At 48.0% G+C, this 25,421-nt stretch overlaps 1 protein-coding gene across 3 annotated transcripts; it reads left to right on the top strand.

The window, feature by feature from the left end:
• The first annotated feature begins 1,323 nt into the window (after positions 1 to 1,323).
• Positions 1,324 to 24,801, top strand: COPS3 (COP9 signalosome subunit 3). Of its 3 annotated transcripts, XM_060133115.1 has the most exons (12): positions 1,324 to 1,447; positions 5,380 to 5,509; positions 7,895 to 8,007; positions 8,099 to 8,148; positions 9,813 to 9,905; positions 11,360 to 11,539; positions 14,176 to 14,316; positions 16,196 to 16,369; positions 19,377 to 19,463; positions 23,120 to 23,233; positions 24,112 to 24,192; positions 24,483 to 24,801. In XM_060133115.1, exons 1-12 carry the CDS (start codon positions 1,393 to 1,395, stop codon positions 24,534 to 24,536), a joined length of 1,272 nt encoding a protein of 423 aa, XP_059989098.1. In that variant the 5' UTR covers positions 1,324 to 1,392; the 3' UTR covers positions 24,537 to 24,801. The 3 variants fall into 3 exon arrangements, with proteins under 3 accessions (XP_059989098.1, XP_059989099.1, XP_059989100.1); XM_060133116.1 differs by lacking the exon at positions 5,380 to 5,509 and having other exon boundaries at positions 1,340 to 1,447; XM_060133117.1 differs by lacking the exons at positions 1,324 to 1,447; positions 5,380 to 5,509 and adding an exon at positions 6,304 to 6,418.
• Positions 24,802 to 25,421: the final 620 nt, after the last annotated feature.

Below are 25,421 nucleotides of genomic sequence, written 5' to 3'. Positions count from 1 at the left end.
ATAGCTTAAAAAATAGTTAGAATATATCCAAGGTTATCCCTCTAACCACATCTCCTTCAGTCATTTCTCTCTTGAGAGGAAGAGAGAAGGGTGGGATGGCCCTTAGCAGTTTTGAAATGAGTGTGATTTGATTCCTGGCTCCTCTTTGCCACAATGCAGGTATTCTCAAACTTTAGTGTGCATCAAGGTTACCTTCAGGGCTTGTTAAACTCAGACTGCAGAGCACCACCCTCAGAGTTTGTAGGAAGTCTAAAGTGGAGTCCAAGAATTTGCATTTCTAAGAAGTTCCCAGGTGGCGTTGATGCTGCGGGCTGAGGAACCACACTTTGAGAACAAATGCCACAATCTAAACAGGCAACGAAATTTAAAGTATGACTAGTAGCTGTGGCTATTTTGAATTATTGTAGTGCTTAACTTTTCACAACATTTTTGGCTTTTATTAAAATCCATGTACTTCCATGGAAATGTGTCCTATAATTCAAAATGTCTGTCTTCTGTTTGAGGACCAAATGTTGCCATACAGCATTCAGGGACAGCTCCATCCTAGAGTACAAGTGTTAAAGTCATTCATCTATACTTGTCCCAAATACATCAATTTATTTCCATCTCTATTTCAAGGTACAATTTTTACTATTATATTTCATATCGACTGACTACTGTAATAGCTTCCTAAATGATTCTCTGAGGTTATCCATGTAAAGTCAGACAGCTCTTTCTAAGTGCAAGTCTGATCATGCCACTCTCTTGCATCAAACTCTCCGTGGCGTCCCAATCTTTCGGGGAAAAGTCCAGTATCTTTAACACAGCTTACTTGACGTGGTCCCTGTCTATCCTGCAGCAGCCCCACTTCACATCACTCCCCTGCAACCATAAGTATTTTACGTGGTTTACCGTGAGAATTGTACAGATGGGGAAACAAGGCAGAGGAAAGCCAAGGTACTTGCCCAGAGTCACAGAGCTACTAAGTGGTAGACAAGGGATTTGACCGCATGCTGCCTGCCTGGCCGGACTACTACCTCGCAGGAAAAGCCTCAGGGAAGAGGTGGCAATTAAGCCGGGCTTGGAGGATTTGCCAAGGTGTTAAACGGGACAGCCATTCCCAACAAAATCCGGAAAGGATGTGCCTAACTAGGAGTTCAGTTCCTTCCTTTGCCCACCATCCCCGTTAAATCCAGGGAGCGATTTCGCGTGTGCACAGAACGAAGACGGAAGGGAAAGAAAGCTGCCTTCCGGCGTGGCATCCCTAGAGCGGATTCCATGGAAACAGTAGCCGGGTCCCAGGTAGGTGAGATCTCGCGGTGCTTGAGCGGCGGAAGTGACGTCATCGCCATCGAGGCCCTCCAGTGGGTCGCCGGTCCTCGTCCCGCGTGCGCCGCCTCCGCCGCCGGGAACATGGCGTCTGCCCTGGAGCAGTTCGTCAACAGCGTCCGCCAGCTCTCGGCCCAAGGTGAGGCGGTGGGCGCAGGCCGCGAGTCTGCGTCCGGGCTGGCCCGGGGGGTCTCGGCGCTTGGGCCGGGGCTGACGAGCGCGCGAGCTGGGCGCCCTCTCCGCCCTGGTCCCGACCCCCGGCCTCCGCCCCCCGCCGTCGGTGCCCCCTCGGTCTCGGCTCCCGGCGGCCCCTCCCGACCTGGCCGCGTGGCGGGGCCCCTCGCGGCTTGGCGCGCACGTCCCCCGGGGGCCCTGGCTCCAGGCTCCCCTCTTGCGGGCGGAGTTGTGACCGTTGTTAATTTTCTTCCTAATTTTCATGCAGTTGGTTCGTTCGTTTCATCACCTGCGTATCGAGCCCTGGGCCCAGAATTAAAGTAGTTGGCCGCTGCTGTAAGGCCTCTTTCCCCACCCTGTTTGTTCATTCGTGGAATAGAAATGGCCCTACTCCGCCGAGTTGTCAGGACTGAGAGGGAGGAACCGTTAAAGTTGCAGGAGCTGCGTGACCTTGGGTAGGCACGCTTCTCTCCTGAGTTCCGTGGGCAGGCGCTGCCCCGAGGTTGCTCAGGTGTGGGGCGCGGTTCTGTCTTGTTTCTCTCGTTACTGGTAGGAGTTGGCTTCACAGGTGAGCCATATTCTCTAGGCGTGAAGAAGCAATCCATGCGTTCGTTCGTGCCACGGACTTAAGTTTCTCCTTCCCGCGGTTCCGTGTGCCTAGAAGCTTTGGGCTGGAGTCCTGTCTCGGTCGCTCGGTGTGCCCGCCGCCTAATTTCCCCGGGCCAGTATCCTTATTTACAAGACAGAACTAGGGCTGTGGTCGTGAGCATCAAGCAGGATCACTTATCTGAAAGCTTTGCACACACGCTCTGTGCAAGTCGCTGCTTTAGGAGCAGTGTGCCGGACAGAGAGGCACAGGACACTTGCCCTGCCCCTGTGTCTCGTGCCTGTGCCCCTGTGCCTCGTGCTTGTGCCTCATGCTCCCCGAATAGCAAACGTTAATGAGCTTGTTTCCTCAGCTCTTATTCAGAATTTTCTCCCATGAACCTTAAGTGAAGGGAATGGCATAATGTCCCAGCTTTCTCTGATTAGAGGACGTTTCATTGGCCCCCATCTGGTTGGGTTCATTTCACACGCACCCTGTGGCCCTTAGGTGTGTCTCCCCTTGGCCTGCACGAAGTGACTGCCTTATGATTTCAGGGTGACCCAGCATTTCTCTTAGGTCTCATCTCAGGATTGGTTATTTAATTGGGGGAAAATCATGGACTGAAATGCTTAATTGTGGGTGATTCAAATCACCGCAAAGAAGCTATTTCATTCCTGCCAGTGAGATCTCTAACAACATGATGATGAGTTGGTATTGATATTTCCCAGTTCAACTAGTATTATTACCGTGAAAGGTGATACCTAATGGACTTTCTTTGTTATTGTTTTGCAGTGAGTGTGATAATAATGGAATGTTTATTTTTGGTAAAAATTTAAAAGTATAGTAAGAAGTTCTAGAAATTATCAGAGTTCCTGGCTACAGTCACTTGGATTTTTTAAGCATTATACCATATGAGCGTTTTTTAAATTTATTTTATTTTTTAGTAAATTTTTATTTATTTATTTATGGCTGCGTTGGGTCTTTGTTGCTGCACGCGGGCTTTCTCTAGTTGCAGCAAGCGGGGGCTACTGTCATTGCGATGGCTTCTCTTGTTGTGGACTCTAGGTGCAAGGGCTTCAGTAGTTGTGGCACGTGGGCTCAATAGTTGTGGCTTGCGGGCTATAGAGCGCAGGCTCAGTATTTGTGGTGCATGGGCTTAGTTGCTCCGTGGCATGTGGGATCTTCACAGACCAGGGCTCGAACCTGTGTCTCCTGCTTTGGCAGGTGGATTCTTAACCATTGCACCACCAGGGAAGCCCCTAAGTGTTTTGTTTTTTTTTTTCTAAGTGTTTTTTAATGGGAAAAATCACTCAGTTACTAAATAGAAATAGCTGGCATGGGTAGCTTGAAGTTCAAAATGTGAAAGAGAACTGTTGAGGAGGAAACTTGAGAGGTTAATGCCCGTGGACTTATGTGTACCCTCCACCGTCACCAGAAAACAGCTGGTAGGATGTGGGAGTAGAGTGTGGCCGTGGTGTCTGTCATCAGAATAACCCATTAAAATCGGTGAGTCTACACCATCGATAATCATCAGGGAAATGCAAATCAGAGCCACAATGAGATACCACCTCACACCTGTCAGAGTGGCTATCATCAAAAAGTCCACAAATAACACATGTTGGCGAGGATGTGGAGAAAGGGAAATCCTCGTGCACTGTTGGTGGGAATGTAAATTGGTGCAGTCACTGTGGAAAATAGTATGGAGGTTCCCCAAAAAACTAAAAACAGAACTACCATACAATCCAGCAATTCCACTCCTGGGTATATATCCAAAGGAAATGAAAACACTGATTTGGAGAGATACATGCATCCCAGTGCTCATAGCACCGTTTACAATTGCCAAGATATGGAAGCACCTGAGTCCATCAACAGATGAATAGATACAGAAGATATGGTGTATACACACACACACACACACACACACACACACACACACACACACACAGACACAGTGGAATACTACTCAGCCATAAAAAAGAATGAAATTTTGCCGTTTGCAACAACATGGTTGGACCTCGGGGGTATTATGTTTAGTCAAGTAAGTCAGAGAGAGAAAGACAAATACTGCATGTTATCACCTACATGTGGAATCTAAAAAATACAACAAACTAATGAATATAACAAAAAAGAAACTGACATATAGGAAACAAACTAGTGGTTACCAGTGGGTTGAGGGAAGGGGAGGGGGCAAGATAGGGGTAGGGGATTAAAAGGTACAAACTACTATGTATAGAATAAGCTATAAGGATATATTGTACAGCACAGGGAATATAGCCAATATTTTAGAATAACTATAAATGGAGTCTAACCTTTAGGAATTGTGAGTCAGTATCTTGTACACCTGAAACTTATATAATATTGTAAATCAACTATATCTCAATTAAAAAAGAAAATTCCTTGGGGGGAAATCGGTGAGTCCAATTCTGGCCTAATTAGATTCTGTACCTTAGTTGTTAAGACATAATATCGTGGTATTGGGGAAAGATTGGTGGATCAATTAGATTAATTCAGCAAGCTGCTTGTTGATTGATTGGGTGCTAGGCAAGCACTGCATTCTGAAGCTGGGGAAGGGACGACTCTCCTGCTGAGTTCATGTGAATGACCTAACACCAGGATCCCGGGGATGCAGAGAGCACAGAGGACAGAGAGCCGTGGGAGGGGGGGCCTGGGCTGACCGTTGACGTGAGTGAGTCGGGTCGTGGGGGTCGTGGAAGAGTCGCGAGGGAGCACTGAGCTTGGAGAGCAGCCGTGCAGAGACCTAAGGCGAGAGCGGGGACGCTGGTGTGTGAGGGGGGGCTCAGGAGGCCAGGCGGGGCCGAGGGGGCGTTTGGAGGGGTGTGATGGGAGTTGCACTTCAGAAAGGTCAGACAGGTGCAGCGTGGGCTGTGGGCTGGACGAGAGAGATGGAAGGAGGCAGACCACTTGGAAGACGGTGGAGTCCAGACAGGAAATGGTGGGGATCTGAGGGAAGATGGAGGAAGAGAAAGGAGTGGACCCAGAGGCATAGCCGTAAGGTGAAGTCATAGTCCTGGAGGTGCGGCGGTGCTGGCAGTGATGTGAACACTGCTGGCTTGGGGGACTGGAAACGAGAGTGGAGAAAAGGGGAAACCTTCAGGGGCCAGAGGAAAGTGGGAAGTTTAGTGCTGAGGCTGCAGGCAAGACGTCTTTGGCCCTTCTGGGTCCTCGTCCGAAATGAAGGAGAAGAAATCACCTTCAGGCACCTGCAGGTCTGAGGTGTGAAGTCTGGGATTTGACATCCTTTGGTTTGGTTAGTGGTATAACTGAATGATAGTGTTATTCCTGTTTTCCAGGGCAAATGACTCAGCTTTGTGAACTGATCAACAAGAGTGGGGAGCTCCTTGCGAAGAACTTATCCCATCTGGACACCGTGCTCGGGGCTCTGGATGTCCAGGAGCACTCCTTGGGAGTCCTTGCTGTTCTGTAAGGGCGTTTTCCTCTATGATTTTGTGCACGCTGAACCTCAGCGCTGCACTTTCTGGCTTTGGGGTTTTTTGTTGTATGCAGTAAGCCCTGGAAATGACAGTGAGCTCTTTTGCACAACCGAAGTCACGTTGTAGTAGTTACCTTTAACTCGATGCGGCTAATCATTGCTTTCATTTTTATTTATTTTACTTTTTAAAATTAATTTCTGTTGGGGTATAGTTGCTTTACAGTGTCGTGTTAGTCTCTGCTGTATAGCAAAGTGAATCAACTATACATATATTCCCTCTTTTTTAGATTTCCTTCCCATTTAGGTCACCACAGAGCATTGAGTAGAGTTCCCTGGGCTATACAATAGGTGCTTTTATATTTTGTTCTGTTTTATCATCTTTTAAAACTCTTATGTTTATACACATTTTGAAATGTATTTTAAAAAATGAATGGCCATCTCAGTTGAGGGCGCTGTAGTTTGCGTTTATCTGAGTACTTCTATTCACGTAGTCCATTGGATTCTCCCCATTTTCTAACTTAGAAAGAAAAGAGGGAAGAGTGACAGAACAGGGCACAGGGGCTATACCGAGGGAAGTTACCAGTGATCCAGAGCAGCCTGGCTTCCAATTCCCTTCAGACAAGTTGAAGCTGGTTTTTTTTCCCCCTTTTTAAAAAAGCTATAGTTGCTGTACAAGTTTAAGCTGTTTTAGGGCCAAGTTAAATAGACGTTATTTCAGTTGGTCTGTTGAACTCTTGTGACTCTGCGTCTTTGACAGTTGAATTCTTTTCTCTTGACGTTGTAGTGTTATAAATCGGGATTTTGTGGTTGTTATGAAAGTTGAGGTAATGTAAGTAAACCGAGAAGAAATTGACCTAAAGTGAGGGTCTGGCTCCACTTGCACTGAGGTTCTGAGACAGGTATGCGTCAGGAGGAAGGTGCCGTCGGAACACGGGCGGTCAGTAGCTCATGTGCCTGTTTGAATGTAAATCTTTATGGATGAGTGAAGTGAAAGGTCCAGTTCCTCAGTTGCACTTGCCACACCCCAAGGGCTCAGGAGCTGCCTGTAGCCACTGTTTCAGACGATGCAGATGTGGAGCAGGGCCTCCTCTGCAGGAGGTTCCGCGGGTTGGGATGGCTGGGGAAGATTTCTGCCGCCTGTGGTTTCCGATTAAAAGAACAGAAAGCATGATTTGTACACATGTCAGCATACGCGGATGCGCATGTCAAGTGAGGTGATGTGTGTGGAAGCTGTTTGAAACTAGAAGGCATTTTACGTTGTATATCAGTTAAAGGAAACCTGGGAAGAGCCCCGACCTTGTTTCCAGGTCCCCTGGGTTTGAATCTATGTTCTGCTGATTATGAGGTTTGAGGCCCTGAGCTTCATATTTTTATTTATAAAATGGAAATCACAATGCCTTACTGACCTATTGTGAAGCCCAAATGAGATTGTTTGGACACATTTTGATACTTGGAAAGTGTAATTACAGATGTAAGGTGGCATTGTTAAGTAATACTATATAGATGGAAGTACAGATTGAAAGATGGAGAAATTGTCATTAGGCAATAATACCCATTTGATTTTTCTTGAAATGAGTTTAAACCATTCAGTTTTTTGTTCTTTTTAAAGAAGAGCTTGCAGTTTACGTGTAAGCAGCGCCTAAGTGGTGGTAGCTTATGTGATTCCTCCCTCGAAACCTCTCCGACTCCCCTTGTTGTTTACGATGGCACTTGGTGGCATCATCTCCCAGGTGGCTCGGCACGGGCCACCTGCCTGAGTCGTCCCTCTTCTCAGCGCTCCACTCCTTCCGGGCCTGCCCTGCAGCTAGTTTTTCTCCCAGGTCACCCAGCATCCCCTGGGTCCTGGGGCAGCACCGTGACCATGAGCAGCTGCCGTGGCCTCCGGCCAGCCCGTAGCTTCAGTGTGTTCTGCTCAGGCAGGAAAAGCCCACAGCGGGTTTCTAGGCGAATAAAGCAGTACTGAGCACATTGGACTGCAAAAGAAATGTATTTTTAAATTTTTTTGGTTATGAGTTTATATTCAGTTACTTCACGAGTATCAGGACAACCTGATATTTGGCCTCATTTGACGGAGTTTTCTTTTTTGAAAGTTCTTTTTTGGTTGCATTTTATTTCTTGCCTAACTGCTCTGGGTAAAAGTTGTTCTTTGTTAAGCATATTTTTCTTAACCTGTATTTGTGTCCATGTTCTGTGTCTTGACTGTGCAGAGAACCAGGCCGGAAGAATCTCACAGATTCCAGTTCTTCATTTTTAAAAGTACTGTGACTCCTTTAACTTCACAGAGCATTGGAGGCAGGACGGACAGACGGGCGGACGGACTTCTCCGTTTCCCTGTGAGACGCCAGGACAAGTTGCTTCTTTTCTCTGTGTTGTAGGTTTGTGAAGTTTTCTATGCCCAGCGTTCCTGACTTCGAGACGCTGTTCTCACAGGTTCAGCTCTTCATCAGCACTTGTAACGGGGAGCACATTCGCTATGCAACAGACACCTGTAAGGGGAGCAGCTTTTTCTTCTTTTCCACGGAATGTATTCTGCCCTGTAGTCATTTATGTTTTCAATATTTTATTATTGTTGTGTCTAGTTGCTGGGCTTTGCCATCAGCTAACAAATGCACTTGTGGAAAGAAAACAGGTAAGAATGTTATTTGCGTATTTATAGTTCTGTTTCGCACGCCTCTAACCTGCACAATGTGCTGAGTGTAAGGGTTCCAGCCTGGTGTTGAGACCCTAATGCTCGGATGTACGTGGTCACTGTGGAGAGCTCAGAGCATCCACTGTGGGGCTCTGACCACAGAAGTGGTGCCTCAAGGGGGAGGCTGCTGCTTGTGTTTGGAACTGCCATTCTAGCACCCTTGTGCTGTAAAATGCCGCTTTTTTGTTTGTTAAACCTTTTAACTTGCAATTATGACATAATTTTAGCTTTACAAAAAAGTTGTTAGGTTAGTATACTTAATTGCCATAAGTGCCCTTCACCCAGAGCCCCCAGCTGTTAGTGTCTTTCACCCAGAGCCCCCAGCTGTTAGCGTCTTACACCCAGAGCCCCCAGCTGTTAGCGTCTTACACCCAGAGCCCCCAGCTGTTAGCGTCTTACACCCAGAGCCCCCAGCTGTTAGCGTCTTACACCCAGAGCCCCCAGCTGTTAGCGTCTTACACCCAGAGCCCCCAGCTGTTAGCGTCTTACACCCAGAGCCCCCAGCTGTTAGTGTCTTACCATACTTGTTCATTCTTTTCTCTTTTTCCTGAGCCCCGGAAAGAAAGTTGCAGATGTGATGCCTGAGTGCCTCAGCGAGTGTTTCTTAGAAATTAGGACAAATTAAGACGTTCTCTTGCATGACTGCAGCACACTGACCAACATGAGGAGATGAGCACTGACCGACTCCTTTAGCAAATCTGACCTGGTTCCGATTTTACCAGTTGTTTCACTGATATCTTTTATAACAGAAGAAAGTCTCAGATCACGGGTTGAATTACATTGTTGTGTGTCTTTAGTTTCATTTAATCTGGTAAACTCTTTATTTTTTGTGATATTGACACAAGTTGTAATTTGTAAGTTTCTTTTGATTTGAAATTCAACTTTAAGACTAGTGTAAAAGAGTCTGAAAACAAAGAACCAGCTGGTATTTTGTGGGAGCACTACATAATTATTGTTTGAGGGAGATGGTTAATCCCAAGTCTCTACTGAAAAAACACGTTAAGTTCCTCAGCTATTTTATGGTCACACCTCCTCTCCAGAAGCTGACTGCACCTCGTGTGGTTCTTGGTCTTGTTATTCATGGTCAGGGCAGGAAAACGGTCCGTTTGTGCTTGGAACTGCCATTCTGGCGCCCCTTGTGCTGTAAAAGGGGCTTGTGGTATCACTCTCAACAGCAGTTTACCACCAGGTAAGAGATGTTGCTGGAGAGAATTTACAGGTGACACCTAGACTGCCCTGTGGGACAATGCCAACATCCTTATCCACAATTCAGTCTCCTAAGCATAGGTCTCATCTGTTGTAAATAATTTGTAAAATTTTTGTTTAGCTGTAAGTATAATGAACTCTTGAGAATGTAATGTTGCTTTTGATTATTGATCTCCAATAATTAGAAAAAGCTTTATGATTTAAAAAGTTGTGCTGAATTACTCTACATATCACAATAAACAGCTTAAGACAACATTTTCTGACTGAATAGGGACAGAAGTTTCGTGAGAGGCTGTGGGACCCTCCTCTTGTGGTTTAGAAGAGCCCATCAGTATGTTACTTTCGTTTCTAAGTGACAGCCTAGGACCCAGCGTGCTGACAGGTGTCCTTTCCGACAGCCCCTGCGCGGAATCGGCGTCCTTAAGCAGGCCATTGACAAGATGCAGATGAACACAAACCAGTTGACCTCCGTCCATGCTGACCTTTGCCAGGTGAGCAGCGAGGGGTTGCCCCGAGTCACGGTTGGACTTGGTGAAGATGGCGCTGTGTTCTAAGCCTCGGAATGTGTAGCTGCCCCTGTTGCTGGGAAGGGAATCTTGGGGCTACTGAGCGCAAACCATCGACTGAGGCCCAGCTAGTCAGCTCGTGATGTGGGGGCAGGTGGGGTGAGTAGCGCTTGTGACCTTAACAATCCCAGTAAGGAGCTCTGGAACCTGAGGACGAACCAGGTGACTTCTTACACTTCAAAGTGTTGTTCGTGTATTTATTTTATTTTGTGTGACTCCAAACCCAGATGGCAAAGGGCGGTGGGTATATAATGAAGCCCATCTCCCACCTGCTGACTGGCCACCCATCCCTTCTCTCCAAAGGAAACTGGAATTAGTAGTTTCTTAGGCATCCTTCCAAAGATGGTTTATGCACGTATAAGCAGATATGCTTATATTTGTCCTCTCTAGTTTTTTAAACACAAATACTAATCTATACAATGTCTTATGTACCTTGCTTTTTTCTTACTGTGTCTTGGAGATGATTCCTTGTCAGTGCTTTACAGCTGCAGAGAATTCCATAACATGGGTTTAGCCAGTCCCTGTGGGGTATCTAGATTGTTTCCTTAATGAATAACATGGTATGTGGATTATTTCAATCACATGTTCTAATTTCACATGGAGACGTGCTCTCTTTTCTCTTTATTTATTTATTTATTTATTTATTTTTTGGCCGCGTTGGGTCTTCGTTGCAGTGCACAGGCTTCTCATCGTTGGTGGCTTCTCTTGTTGTGGAACAGGGGCTCTAGGCGCACGGGCTCTAGAGCGCAGGCTCAGTAGTTGTGGTGCGCAGGCTTGGTTGCTCTGCGGCATGTGGGATCTCCCCGCACCAGGGCTCAAAGCCGTGTCCCCTGCATTGGCAGGCGGATTCTTAACCACTGTGCCACCAGGGAAGTCCCCTTTTTATTTCTTCTAAAAACTTTTGTGATGGAGGTGTGACGTACATACAGTAAAGTTTGCAGATCTCAGGTGTATAGTGCGTGCCCTGTGCCGCATCACCCAGACACAGAACTTTGCTGGATCTTGCTTTCTTGAGCTGCACATTCCCTACACTTACCTGAAGGGTTCAGACATGGAAAAGCAGTGATTGGAGAGAAACTGTTCGTACTTCACCAGGTCAGTGAAGAGAAAAGGTCACACTTGTCGTGCATCTGTAAATAGATGGGCTTTGCTTCATTTGTGGAGCCCTTTATGTCATAGCTGGTTAGTCTTTTCTAAAGAAATGCTATTGTATTCTGAATGCCTAAGAAAATGGAATAACATGCTGACATTTAGATCATTTTAGTCAATAAAATGTAAAGCCCGTTATTTTCTAGAACTTTGCGGAATCTGGGAATTTGCTCTTTCTGCTAAAGCCGAAGTGCACCTAGAATGATGGCTTCACGTCAATGTTTCCACAGCTGTGTCTGCTGGCGAAGTGCTTTAAGCCCGCCCTCCCGTACCTGGACGTGGACATGGTGGACATCTGCAAAGAGAACGGGGCCTACGAGGCCAAGCACTTCCTATGCTACTATTACTACGGCGGGATGGTCTACACCGGGCTGAAGAACTTCGAGCGGGCACTCTACTTCTACGAGCAGGTAGTCGGCGCTCCCCCGGGGGCGTATGAACTTGCAGGCTGGCGGCTGGAGCTGCAGGGGAGGGTTCTTTCAGAGGCCGTTTCCCTGTGGCCAGGGGCGCAGGGCAGGGGAGGGATGGGCACTGTGGGGCAGGCTGACCAGGCTTTGCCATGACCCCTGGTTTGGGTTGAGTTGTGTGTGTCTCTTGACTTTGTAGCTTCCTTTGTGTGTGGGGAAGGGATGGAACCGAGTGACCTTTGACGCATCTTCTTGTTCTGAAACCAGATGTGACGTTCGGTTAAGCTTTTCTTTCTTTCATTGTTTTTTTTGGCTGCACCGCGTGGCCTGTGGGATCTTAGCTCCCCGACCAGGGATTGAACCCAGGGCCACAGCAGTGAAAGCGCTGAGCCCTAACCACTGGACTGTCAGGGAACTCCCGAGTTTTTGTTACTTTAATAAATGAAACATTCTTCTGGTCTGTAATTCAAAGGGTGTGAAGGAGTACACAGTGAAGAGTGCCTCCCACCTTTGTGTCTGTGTAATGAGACATATTGCGCAGCTCTGCAGCTTCACTCAGGGTCTAACAAAGATAGACAGTGCTGGCTAAAACCAGTGTTTTAGGATAAATTTGCCAGATGTCCATAAGTTGTTTCATTCAGAGCACATGTTCAGGTGATAAAAGACATTCCAAGCCTCAGAGGCGCTCATGGTGTATTTGAGGTGCTGTAGAAGCCCCCGCACAGACCTGTGAGTGGGTGTTGCCTCAGTGAGCGGGAGCTGGCCAGCATCGCTGGGGGCCTAGGGCAGGGTGACCACAGGTGCTGTTGGCAGGGGCGATGTCTTTCAAGGACGTGACTGGTCAGGTAGGACCTTCCAGGGGACTACATTGACCGTACGGTCACAATTTCAGTTCCTCAGAAAACCGCGAGCACACACCCGCAGCGACTGAACGCGCGGTGGCTCTGCAGCCTAGCAGAGGTGGGATGAGCCCGCCGATGGTCTAGGGGTGCCGAGACATGGGCGCGCGGCAGGAAGGTGCGCGGTCTGTCACAGAGAGTTGAAATGTCAAAGACACAGCATGTTCACGTTTACAGCTAGAAGGCTTTTACCTGATAATCCACATAGTCCCTCTTTTGCCCAAGTGACAGTCTGCTTCATGGCGCTGTGTCTTCATGATGTACATCAGTTCCAGGTAGTATTAGTACCTTAATTTCAGGAGGTGACACAGATTTTGTTTTACTGCCTTTTTAAAATCCAAAAGAACGATGTACTTAGTGAAAAAAATTCAGATCACGCAGCATTATATAAAGTAAAGAGTGAAAGTAGCCTCCTCCTCTTACCCCGTGCCACATGTGGCCCTGGCAGTCCACTAGCCCCCGGTCGGCGTGGTACTCTAAGCAGGTTTGGTGCTTCGCCATTAAAGCAGTGCTGCGTGTGGATCGTGGCACTTGTGTTCTTCTGCACTTGCATGAGTGTTTCCGTTGAATAATTCTCAGAAGTGCCTTGTAGGCTCAGTGGCTTGGATTTTGATTTGGAACATTTGGGCTGATGTGGGTGTGATAGTTTTGAATTCTTAACCCTCATGAATCCAGGTGAAAAAAGGTGGAAAGGCAGCCTCAGGATGGGAGGAAATATTGGCAGATCACATTTCTGATAAGAGACTTACATCCAGAATATACAAAGATGTCTTAAAACTCAACAATAAAATTTTAAAAATGGGCAGTGGGTTTGAATAGACATTGCTCTAAAGAAGATAGACAGATGGCTAAAAGCACTAGTCATCAGGGAAATGCAAATCAAAACCACAGTGTGATATCAAGTCACACTAGGATGGCTGAAGTTAAAAAGAGAGCCAGTAACGTGTTGATGAGGATGTGGGGAACTCAGAGCCCCCGTGACTGCCAGCGGAGTGCACAGTGGTGTGGCCGCTTTGCAAATAGTTCTGCGCTTCCTCAAAACGTTAAACCTACAACTTCCAAATGACCTGGCACTTCGCTCCCAGGATTGCACCCGAGGGAAGTGAAGACAAATGTCCACTCAGATCCATACATGAATGTTCACAGCACCATGATGATTCACGTGGCCAGACGCCCGCCAGCTGAGGATCTGAGTACACAGAAGGTGGGGCACTGTTGGCCCATGACACAGATGATGTCCTGACACAGGCCACTGCAGGGGTGTGCCCTGAAAATGTCACCTCGAAGCTGCTCACGAAAGACTACATGAAGCCATTTATGGGACTTCCCTGGCGGTCCAGTGGTTAGGACTCCATGGTCTCACTGCCCAGGGCCTGGGTTCAATCCCTGGTTGGGGAACTGGGATCCCATAAGCCACGCAGCGAGGCCACACACACAGAAAAAAAGCCATTTATATGCACTGTCTAGAGTAGCCAAATCCATTGAGATGTGAAGTAGAGGAGTGGTCGCCTGGGGTAGGGGGGTGGGCGGTGACCACTGACGGCCTGGGGTTTCTTTTTAGGGGGTGAAAATGTTCTGAAATTCGGTAGTGGTGATAGTCGCACAGCTTGGTGAAGACACCAAAGCCCAGTGAGTTGGATGTGTTCAAAGGGTAAATGCTAGCGTTATTAAAAGGTAGTGATTTAGTATAAGTGCTCTTTTCCTAATTCAAGCTCCCCTGCTGTCTTCACTCCTGCTCAGGCCATCGCCACTCCTGCTATGGCTGTCAGTCACATCATGCTGGAGGCATATAAAAAGTATATTCTCGTTTCTTTGATACTGCTTGGCAAAGTGCAGCAGCTGCCGAAATACACGTCTCAAATTGTGGGAAGATTCATTAAGGTGAGTTTTTAAAACAGAAGATTTCCTAGGTGACATGTTCTGTTCATAGGAAATTGTGGTGATGTGTAGCTCTGTCATCTTTTTTTTTTTTTTTGCGGTACGCGGGCCTCTCACTGTTGTGGCCTCTCCTGTTGCGGAGCACAGGCTCCAGACGCCCAGGCTCAGCGGCCATGGCTCACGGGCCCAGCCGCTCTGCGGTATGTGGGATCTTCTCGGACCGGGGCATGAATCCGCGTCCCCTGCATCGGCAGGCGGACTCTCAACCACTGCGCCACCAGGGAAGCCCTCTGTCGTCTTATTCTGCGGGCCCTAGCTCTCCCGGCACGTTAAATTAGCAGATGCTCACTTGCTGGCTGCTGGGCGTGTGGCAGAGCCCGAACCCTCCCAGTCCGTGCACACCGATCGCCTGACGGACCGCGATGTTCCTAGGAGTCTGTTTTCACACTTTTGCTCTGGGTGATCATAGCTGTAGATGTTTAAGGTCCTAGAAAAGCAGTGCTGACTCTGTTGGACTCTCACTTTGACCAAGTGCCGGGGAATCTTATTAGACCCCAAGCGCTGCTCACAGAGCTGCTCTTGTTTCCCTGAGGACTCAGCCCTGGGACCACGTGAAGAAATGACCTACTTTTTTTTTTTTTAAATAATACATGCTCATAGGGTTTTGTTTTTGTTTTTTTTAAACTGAAGTCACTATCATTCTGATAACAATTTTTTGCTGACCCTCCTTGTACAAAATTCAGAATTTCACTAGATCAGTGTGAGAGTCTTCCTGATGAGAAGATTTCCGTGCTGCCTTGTTGAGGGTGGCCCGTGTCCTTCTCTAAGAGCCCGTCGTGCTTCTCAGGCTCCAGGCTTTTAGTCACATACGGGGGCATGGGGGTGGGTAGAAGGACGCGCAGGTTTGGGGAGCTCCTAGGGTGATTGAGGTGGCCCTAGGAGGAGGGCCTTTGTAAGGTGAGGTCCCCATGACTCGGCCTCCTTCCCCGCAGTTGTGGTTTGTTGGCGGTGATATCAGAGTGGTGAAGAGGGCACAGGCTTCAGGGTATGGATGCAGGTTTGAATCCATGTCTCAGGACCACGGACCTACTCGTGGGCCTGGGTCCAGTTTCTCACGTATAAGAGAGAGGGGAATGCGTGCACACGTATAAGATAGAGGGGGATGCATGTGCATGTAGTAAGAGGGCAACGTATGTTCACGTAATGAGACGGGAACGCATGTTCACGTAATGAGACAGGGGAACGCATGCGCACGTAATAAGGGCAACGCATGCTCACGTAATGAGATAGAGGGGAACGCATGTGCACGTAATAAGCTAGAGGGCAATGCATGCGCGCGTGTAAGATAGAGGGCAACGCATGCTCACGTAATGAGGTAGAGGGGAGCGCATGTGATGGTGAAAGCAGCACACCTCTGAGTGCGCCCTCAGCCCTGTTGTCTCTGGTTCCCCCAGAAGTAGCGGGTTGTCCTGTTGCACCCAGTGAGGTATGTGTGAGCGGGAGAGGGAACTGAGAAGGGTGGGAATTTTCCTTCTTTCTTCCCAAAGTGGTTTATCAAGAGAAAAATCAAGAGCCCCTGATGGAGAAAAAAGACCTGTGTGCCTTTACTAACTGTGTGTACTGCACTTGCTGTGCAGCAGTTTGCTCTGTACTACAAAGTGGGTGTTTTTTTTGTTTGACAGTAAACTACTCCATGGTGCATTTCTATCCTTGGTCTTGAAAACTAGGCATTTGCTTTGGGTAAATTATAATTTGTTAGGTAACAGTGAAGGATGTTGAATGTACTTGCTCCAAATTTAGTGCCATGTTTTCTTTTGCGTCTTACACAGGCTCCGTTCCTCTAACTCTCGAATCTGGTTTCTTCCCGCCTGCACACCTTTAGCCTCTTAGCAACGCGTACCACGAGTTAGCGCAAGTTTATTCCACCAACAACCCCTCGGAGCTCCGCACCCTGGTGACCAAGCACAGCGAGACCTTCACTCGCGACAACAACATGGGGCTGGTGAAGCAGTGCCTGTCCTCACTGTACAAGAAGAACATCCAGAGGCTCACCAAGGTGAGGCCCTGGCCGGGCCCCTCCGACCCTGGGCTCCTTTTCTCCCCTCGCCCCCCTCAGCGCCGGGGCAGCAGCACAGGGTCTCGTCCTGAGGAAGAGCTCTCCCAGCTGACTCCCTAGGGCACTTTGATGGGTGCTTTTGGTCTTTCCAGTGCTGGGGCAGGGTATTTGAGAAGAGGGACAGGTGAAGGGCAAGAGGTAGGAGATATGGCCACCCTGGGAGGTACAGACAGGGAGCCCGGGGGCGTGGCCATGCTGCTCTGGACCCTGCGGCGGGCTGACGCACGCGGGGGCACAGGGCCAGCACACTGGAGCTGGGGGAGGTGAGCCGATCGTGTATTTTCTATTTTCAAGATGAAAATAAACCTAGTGGCTTTTGATGACGGAAAATACGCTTATTATCAAATGTTAAAACCGCCCAGGAAAGTGTAAAAAGAAAAACGAAGCTCCCCACGAGCCAGGAAGGCGTTTGCTGCAGGGAGTGGTAAACCAACAAAGAGCAGCGGCGACCGGGACGGTGCGGCTCTTCTCCTGGGGCTTAAGGACGGGGCTGTGGGGCTCCAGGCAGAGGACGGGAAAGGATGCTGCTCAGTTGATGCGAGGGCCAGGGAGGCTGGAGGGGACCAGGGGGAGGAGGGGCAGCCGGAGAGGCCGCCACTACACGGGGAGAATCGCTCCTGGAGCAGGAGGAGAGGGAAGGGTCACCGCACACGAGGAGGAGGCCCTTCCAGACACTCCAGACATCCGTCTGTAAGAGGAAGATGGAGACACGAAAGAGAGAGCGCCTCGAGAAGAGGAAAAACAAATGTCCTGTCAGAGAAAAGCCAGCTGGACCCGTAGGCTAAAAAGACCGGACCTAAACGATTCAAGGTGACCAGCAGCTGAATTCTCCCCACAGTGTTTTCCATTTGGCCCAGGTGCCAACACAGCTGCTCTAAGTACAATAAGTTTCTATCTCGCCATCGAGAGGAGCTGCTGGGAAACAGCTGCACCCGTAGGTGACTGGTACTGGGAGTTTAGATGGAAAACCAAAATGTGAACAAGGAGAGAAGACATTGCACGTTCAAAAAAATGTTAAGTTACAAAATGGCGGATGAGAGTTAAATGAAGAATTAGAACTTAGGGAATCTAGTAAGTAGGCATCACTGCGAAAATCATCAGTTAAACTCTTGTGAAATAGTCAACCCCAGTTCGTCACTTTGGAATCAGTCGATAGCTTATGCCGAGAAGTCGGTATGCTTTATATGGAAAGTGCAGTTTTCCATTTTGGATTGGATAAACACGGATCCAGAGTGTGACCAAACAAACGTGAAGGGCCTTGGGTGGCCAGTCCAGGGCGGGGCAGTGGCTTCACAGTCACCAGCGTCCTGGTCCTACCGTGCTGACTTACCATTGATTTGAGTCCGCTGGGCTGATAAGCCCTTCCCGGCGGCCTTGCGGGGGCATCACAGCTGCTGGTGGGCAGGGGCGCCGCCATGGAGGATGCGTGGCGTCGTGCCGTGGTGCCAGAGCAGCAGGTGGGCGTCAGGATTCTCCAGCCAGGTTAGTAGTCTGCTGTTCAGAGGGCAAAAGAGCCAGGCTTTTAGAGTCTCAGCAGGTGGACTGTATGTGGGTGTCGGGATGAGAGGCTGCTGCAGGGCCCCCGGGAAATGGGCTTATCGTGAGGCTCAGATCTGCTCCACATTCATGTTCTGTGGGCGTCTCTCTAAATCCCTCTGCTCTGTGTGTAGACACCCCATTAACTGTAGTTGGGATCATATTGTATGTGCTGTCCTGTACACTGCTTTTTTCACTGTCTTCACCTTGTTTCCATGGCAATGTAAGCCTGCACCACAATGACTGTACATCATACTCTGTTGTACAGATGGTCACAACTCACTCAACCAGTCCTCTTCTGGTAGACATTCAAGTGGAAGTTTCTCCTTATTTTGAAATGGGGAAAAGGACAGTTCCGGGTATTTAGAAATGTTCACTTTTGAGTCCTCATTGGCGCTAAACTACTTAGATACTTCTTAGGATTAACAGTAGTTTCATTTGCAGAGGGCATGCTACTCTTTGAACTAAAGTATATGTATCAGTAGAATTTTCGGTCATTGACTTATCAAGAGTTTTCAACATCACAGTCTTAACATGGCCTGCTGTGAAAATGCCATCATTGTAAATATTGCCAGCTGCCCTAAAAAAAGAGTTCTTTTAATTTGTTCCTGGAAGGGGGCCTTTTCATCAAGTCCCAGGCAAACCCATGATAAACACTGGTTTCCTTTTAACCCCCTATTTGTTTACACATTCTAGCTTTGAATTTTGAAGGACGAATGTGATTTTTTTTCAATTTTATATTATTTACAAGGTAATATGTTTACAATACGAAATTCAAAGACACAAAAATCTCCATCCAGTTCCTATACCCCAGCCGGCCTTTTCTTTCCCCAGAGGCAGCCTGGTGTCACCCGCTTCTCGGATATCCTTCCAGAGATCATCTGTGCACATAGGCACATGCACTCATACGCATGTGTGCTGTCACACGTATGCACTCTTTCCTTGTACACAGATGTGAGCGTGCTGTAGACCCTGTTTTGCATCCTTTTTTATATTTAACGATGCACATGTCTTGGATTCTTTTCCAGCTCATAAAAACTGTCCACACCCAGTAAGTTTTTTACAACCGTGTAGGAGTCCGTTCGTGTAATTGTGCTGCACTCAGCCAGTCCTCTGCTGACGGACTTCTAGGTGGTTCCAATCTTTGCTGTTGCAGGCGGCGCTGAAATGGCGGTGCACACGTCATTTCAGATGTACAGGATACACGTGTGGGATACTGCTTAAAAGTCATTAGTCCTCTAGAAAACTGATGCTGAAACCTTAGTTTATCCATTGCATGTCATCTTCACAACAAAAAGTTATCTTGTACAGTATTGGCAAGCTTTTCAGAGACTCAGTAGAATTCTACACATTTAATAAAATTTCTTTCCTCAGCGTTTCTACTTGTGATTAATTAACTTCTGAATTTCAGACCTTTTTAACGCTGTCATTACAAGACATGGCAAGTCGTGTGCAGTTATCTGGACCTCAGGAGGCAGAAAAGTATGTCTTGCACATGGTGAGTGTGTTGCTGTTTTTCAAAAAGTAATCACTGTATTTTTGTCCTTGTAAAGGTAACAGGTGTTTACGATAGAAAATACAAAGGAGGACGAAGGGGGCCCATCCAGCGTCAACCACTGGACATTTTCGTCGATTTCCTTACAGTCTTTGGGGTTTTCCCGTGACATGTACTCATGTGTCACACACAATGGTGTCTTAGCAGTGCTCCGTATTTATATTTTCATTGTCACAGTTTTTGTGAATATCATTTAAAACACTCATGAAATACTTCAGATAATACAAAGAGACACAAAGCAGTGCTGCTCTGCCTGCTGGTCTGTGATGAGCCCACAGACGAGCCATATGTGGGGCAGGGCCCTGCTGCCCTGAGGAAGTCCTGTGCAGCCAGGTAGGGGCCTGGTGACCTCATGGGTGGCAGTCTGACTCACCCCCCTCCTGGGCGGTGTCACCCTGAGACCACACTCAGTGCAGATCCCCACGCTCTCAGCTCCAGCTGCAGATAGCAAATGTCACAGGACACCTGAGACCCGTTTACTTCCCAGTTGTAACTCCCCACTCCCCAAATTTAGATGCGCATTTATTTATTTATTTGTTTTTTAAAGGTTGGCATTTTTATATTTATTTATTTATTTACTTACTTACTTTGGCAGGGCTGCATTGGGTCTTCATTGCGGTGTGCAGGCTTCTCATTGCGGTGGCTTCTCTTTTTGCCGAGCGTGGCTCTAGGCACGTGGGCTTCAGTAGTTGCGGCACGCGGGCTCAATAGTTGTGGCGCACGGGCTTAGTTGTTCCACGGTATGTGAGATCTTCCCAGACCAGGGCTCGAACCCGTGTCCCTTGCTCTGGCAGGCAGATTCTTAACCACTGCGCCACCAGGGAAGTCCCTGGATAAGCATTTAAATGACTATGTGGTAACCCACCAAGTTGAAATAGCATCATTTAGTTATTCTGTTACACAAACGCATGCCTCCGATCTGATCCCCAAGAGCAAACCTCTGTCCTTAGCCCGGGTCAGGCACGTCTTCTCATGTAGAAAGTCAGCATTCTGCGTTTTCTGCTAGTGATCTCCCCTGCGATGTCAGGAGTGCTGCCAGGTCCGGATTAGGAGTCATGAAACTGTTTTCAGTGTGATAATGGAGTATTTTCTTTCCATAGTTCAATTTACAAATGTTTGGAGGTTTTTTCCTTCAATGTAATCCTCCAAACACAGAGACACACATCCCAAACAAACAAAACCCGTCCCACCTCCCCAGCCTCGGAGCGCCTGCTGAGAGCACCTTGCCGCCCACAGGGTTTCGTCCCGTGGGTCAGCCGCACACCTCCCCGGACTTGCTCGTCAGCGGTGCGGACACAGCTAGCGAGGTGCTTGCCCAGCCCAGACGGACCCTGACAGGCTCCAGACCCGCTGGCGGTGTTCTATCTGCCGGAGACACGTGGCATTTGCCAGGGCAAATGTCTGAGGGCGCTTCTGGTCGTCACAGCTGGGGGTGCTGCTCACATGTAGCAGGTAGAGCCGGGGGCACTGCTCAAGCTCCCACGATGCAGAGGACTGCGCCCGCCACAAAGAATTGTCTGGCTCAAAACGTCAGGCCACACCTGAAAAATCCTGCCCTACCATGAAAAATATATGAAGGCAGGGGTTGTTCTTTAAATAAGACTCAATTTTTTTAGAGCGGTTTGAGGTTCATAGCACAATTGAGGGGAAAGGACAGGGCTCCCCGCCCCACACGTGCACAGCTTCCCCTTATCAGTATCCCTACCGGGTGGGACAGTTCTTAGCAACTGACAGCACTACACAGATGTGTCACCATCCCAAGGCCTTAGTGTACATTAGGGTTCGTTCATGGTGTTGGACGTTCTGTGGGTTTGCACAGGTGTATAAGGACATGGGTCCATCATTATAGTATCGTGTGGAGTATTTTCATGGGTTTGCACAGGTGTATAAGGACATGGGTCCATCATTATAGTATCGTGTGGAGTATTTTCATGGGTTTGCACAGGTGTATAAGGACATGGGTTCATCATTATAGTATCGTGTGGAGTATTTTCATGGGTTTGCACAGGTGTATAAGGACATGGGTCCATCATAATATCGTGTGGAGTATTTTCATTGCCCTGAAAGTCCTCTGTGCTCTGCCTATTTGTCCCTCTCCCCCTCCCCCACCCCCACTGATCTTTTTATTTTCTCTACAGTTTTGCCTTTTCCAGAATGTCATATAGTTGGAATCATACAGTGTGTAGCCTTCTCAAACCTGCTTCCAGCCCTACCTCTGCCTAGAAAGGTTATTATTATCCTGATTTCTAACGGCCTAGTTTTAGTCACGTCCTATTTTTGAGTTTTATATAAAAGGCAACGTACAGCATATGTACTGCAGAACCTGGCTTTTTTTGCTCAACACCATGAGATTCATGCACAGTGTTGCGTATCATCGTAGTTGGTTCATTTGCAGGGCTGCAGCGTTCCACTGTACGAGGCTGCCTTTCCGTTCCCATCAGGGGACGCTTGGGTTGTTTCCAGTTGTAGTTACTACAGAGAGTGCCACTGTGGTCAGCCCGGTGTGCATGTCCTTCCCCTTTGTGAAGAGGCAGCTCTCTTTGCTCATGGGGTCAGAGTTACGCCTTCTGTTTAGTGTGTGTTGGGCTGTTGGTGTTTCATTAACTGGGGCCCATCCCTTTCCAGGATGGAAAGGAGCAGACCAACTCAGGCAGCTCAGTTCCACTGTGACAGACCACTGTCACCTGGGGAGCAATTTGTTAGAATAACACCTGTTTGGGATTTTATTGGCTTCTCGCTTTTTACTTCATGGACAGGATTTGGCGGTGAAGTTCAAACAGATAAATCCCCAGTTGTTGATGCGAAGAACAAAGACCTTGAAACTGCCTTGGAATCAACATTGGCAGAAAAGTTTTCTTAAAGGACCAGAAGACAATTTCTACTGGGGTGAAACAAAAATGTGTTAGGGTTTCACTTTTTAAAATGCAACGGCAACGTCAGTTATATCTCACAGAAATTTTCTAAAGATGTAAGGGCACTTCCGAAACATTATGCTAGAGAAGCAAGACACGGAGACCATATATTGTCTGACTCCATTTATATGAAACATCCAGAACAGGCAAATCCATGGGGCAGAAAGTAGCCTAGTGGGTGCAGGGGGCTTGGGAGGAGGGGAAATGGGCAATGACTGCCTAAATGGGGTGGGTTCCCCGTGGGGGCAGTGAAATCTTTTGAAACAGGGTAGAGTTGGTGGCTGCACATCACAAGTGTAGTTGAATCCTCTGAATTGTTCACTTTAAAATGGTTAATTTGGGACTTGCCTGGCAGTCCAGTGGTTATGACTCTGCGCTCCCAATGCAGGGGGCACAGGTTCGGTCCCTGGTTGGGGAACTAAGATCCTGTATGCCGCATGGCCAACTAAATAAATAAACTAAGTAAAGTGGTTAATTTACCTTATGTGGATTTTACCCCTTCACATCTGTCTTGGTGCAGAGCACGTGATAGGTATTGAATAGATATCTTTGAATGAGCAGGTGGTGCTTCTAAATACACATACAGATGTATTTATTGCTTTCTGTGATTTCTCCTGATTGTATTGAAACACTGCATATTCACATCGTTTTGGGGTCTAAACTGCTTTCCTGATTTTTCTTTTATAGATAGAAGATGGTGAAATTTTTGCAAGTATTAATCAGAAGGATGGGATGGTCAGTTTCCATGATAACCCTGAAAAATATAATAACCCCGCCATGCTTCATAACATCGACCAGGAGGTAAATATGAATGCCAGGTGTTTTGGGCTGATGTTTATGATGTTATACCTGAAACACTGACTCTATATTCCGAGATAATTTTAGCTCTAAATACGGGTAGTTCCCAACTAGTTTTCTAAGAACATCTTATTTCTTAGAAAGTTAATTTCAAGGTGGACTCTCCCAGGTTGTACGATTATAAGTAGATGGTGGGTTAGCTTAATTGTCTAGCTCACCAAAGCCTCCTTCAACTCCTGAAACAGTTGAAGGGTCTTAGAATCGGTACGGTTTTATCCGTACCCAGTGGCCACCTATACTGTAGAGCCTTCAGTAATGTGAATCTGGAGCCCCAGCTCAGGAAGTCAGGAATCCCCTGTCTCTGCTGGGGGAGAGCGGGCAGCTGGAGGAGACGAGCCGTCCGCGGTTGCCCCTGGGCAGCAGCGTGGGCCCCGGAGCGCATCCTGCTCCCAGTGCGTGCCGGGATCTGGACATGAGCCAGGAGTGTGTGGGTGGTCTGGTTTCTTACCTCTGTTTAGGCAAACGGATTGAACTGAACAGCTCCAGAACCTTCAAAGCAGTATGTCTCCACAGTCTGTTTTTGGCAATTCCAAGTTTTCTTTAAAAAACCCTGAAAACGGGAAGGTTTTTTTTGTAACTCATGTGATGGCAAATGAATATTTTTAGGTTTCACTGCAAAAGATGTCAGCGTGTTTGATGACGGGGTGCTGCCCCAGGTCCTGCTGTACTGTGTTGCTGACGGAATCCAAAACTTCTGACTCCAGAATTCATCTGGCCCCAGGGTTGTGACCCTGTAGCACCCACAGTAATAGTCTAGGCTAAAAAGGTGAAGTTGCCCTAAACCCGCTCACTCAGCGCATCCACACCTGTCTGCCACGCAGATGCTGAGGTGCATAGAGCTGGACGAACGGCTGAGGGCCATGGACCAGGAGATCACAGTGAACCCCCAGTTCGTGCAGAAGGTGACTGGGGCCCCCTCACTCACGGAGTGGGCTGGGCGGGGCGGGGTGGCATCCTGCATCAGGTGTGTGAGCTTGTGCCCAGAAGCCATATCGGGGAGGCTCACAGAGACATACTCGTTGGGGACGTTTCCAGACTCCAGGCTGGAAGTGTGTTTAGGGATGAGGGTGGGGGTCCTGGACCTGCCTCCCCTGCACACGGGGTGGCGTCTTCGGGGGCATAGGTGTCCGGGGCTGGCGGGAAACCCTTGGCCAGGGCAGACAAGTGCACTGCCTCTCTCCCTCCCTTCCAGAGCATGGGGTCACAGGAAGACGATTCGGGAAACAAGCCATCCAGTTATTCCTGAAGCCAGTGCCCCTCCTGAGTTTCAAAGAAGCCTTCTCCGTGTACGGGGCAGGTGTCGGGAAGGCAGCAGGGAGGACCAGGCCCGTCTCACCTAGACACTAAGGCGGTGTGTTTTGTTTTGACGTCTTCGGTCCTGTGTGCTTTCAGAAAACCATTCTCTCTGCAAAGAAAGGAAAACGTTTTCAAACTTTAAAGCCTGTTGTGGATTTATTTATCCTCAGATTAATGTGGTTATTGCATTAAATCTACCTTTTTGTTTTAAATTATTTGAACATTGGCGTGTCTTCTGTATCACTTTTTTCCTCAGAAAAGCTTTTAACAAACATATTCATTGTGAACAGGTACAGATTTTAGGAATTATTGGAAGATGTGAATCTAAAGTTGATATCAGGGGACTTCCCTGGTGGCGCAGTGGCTAAGAATCCACCTGCCAATGCAGGGGACACAGGTTCGAGCTCTGGTCCGGGAAGATGCCACATGCCGTGGAGCAACTAAGCCCGTGGGCCACAGCTACTGAGCCTGAGCTCTAGAGCCCGTGAGCCACAACTACTGAACCTACGTGCCACAACTACTGAAGCCCACGCGCCTAGAGCCCGTGCTCCACAACAAGAGAAGCCACTGCAGTGAGAAGCCCGCGCACCGCAATGAAGAGTAGCCCCCGTTCACCGCAACTAGAGAAAGCCCACAGGCAGCAACGAAGACCCAAAGAAGCCCAAAATAAATTTATTAAAAAAAAAGAAATTTTCCCTCTATCAGTGTGGCAAGTTACACAGTCTTGTTTTTATAAAAACAATTGGACAACTTCTGATTTACCTGGATCTGAATTAAAATCACCTCAGCTGTGTTCGAGAATTCTAGTAGTTGCCAGTCATGGCTATTTAAGGAA

This window comes from Lagenorhynchus albirostris, chromosome 20 (genome assembly GCF_949774975.1).
Source record: "Lagenorhynchus albirostris chromosome 20, mLagAlb1.1, whole genome shotgun sequence".
Lineage (NCBI taxonomy): Eukaryota > Metazoa > Chordata > Mammalia > Artiodactyla > Delphinidae > Lagenorhynchus > Lagenorhynchus albirostris.
The sequence above is the reverse complement of the archived record's forward strand: the minus strand, read 5'-3'. Positions and strand labels throughout refer to the sequence as shown.

Coding starts and splice junctions, on each gene's coding strand:
- COPS3 (XM_060133115.1), top strand. CDS start 1,393: ATGGCGTCTGCCCTGGAGCAGTTCGTCAACAGCGTCCGCCAGCTCTCG. Junction 1,448..5,379: donor CCGCCAGCTCTCGGCCCAAG/GTGAGGCGGTGG, acceptor CCTGTTTTCCAG/GGCAAATGACTCAGCTTTGT. Junction 8,149..9,812: donor CACTTGTGGAAAGAAAACAG/GTAAGAATGTTA, acceptor CCTTTCCGACAG/CCCCTGCGCGGAATCGGCGT.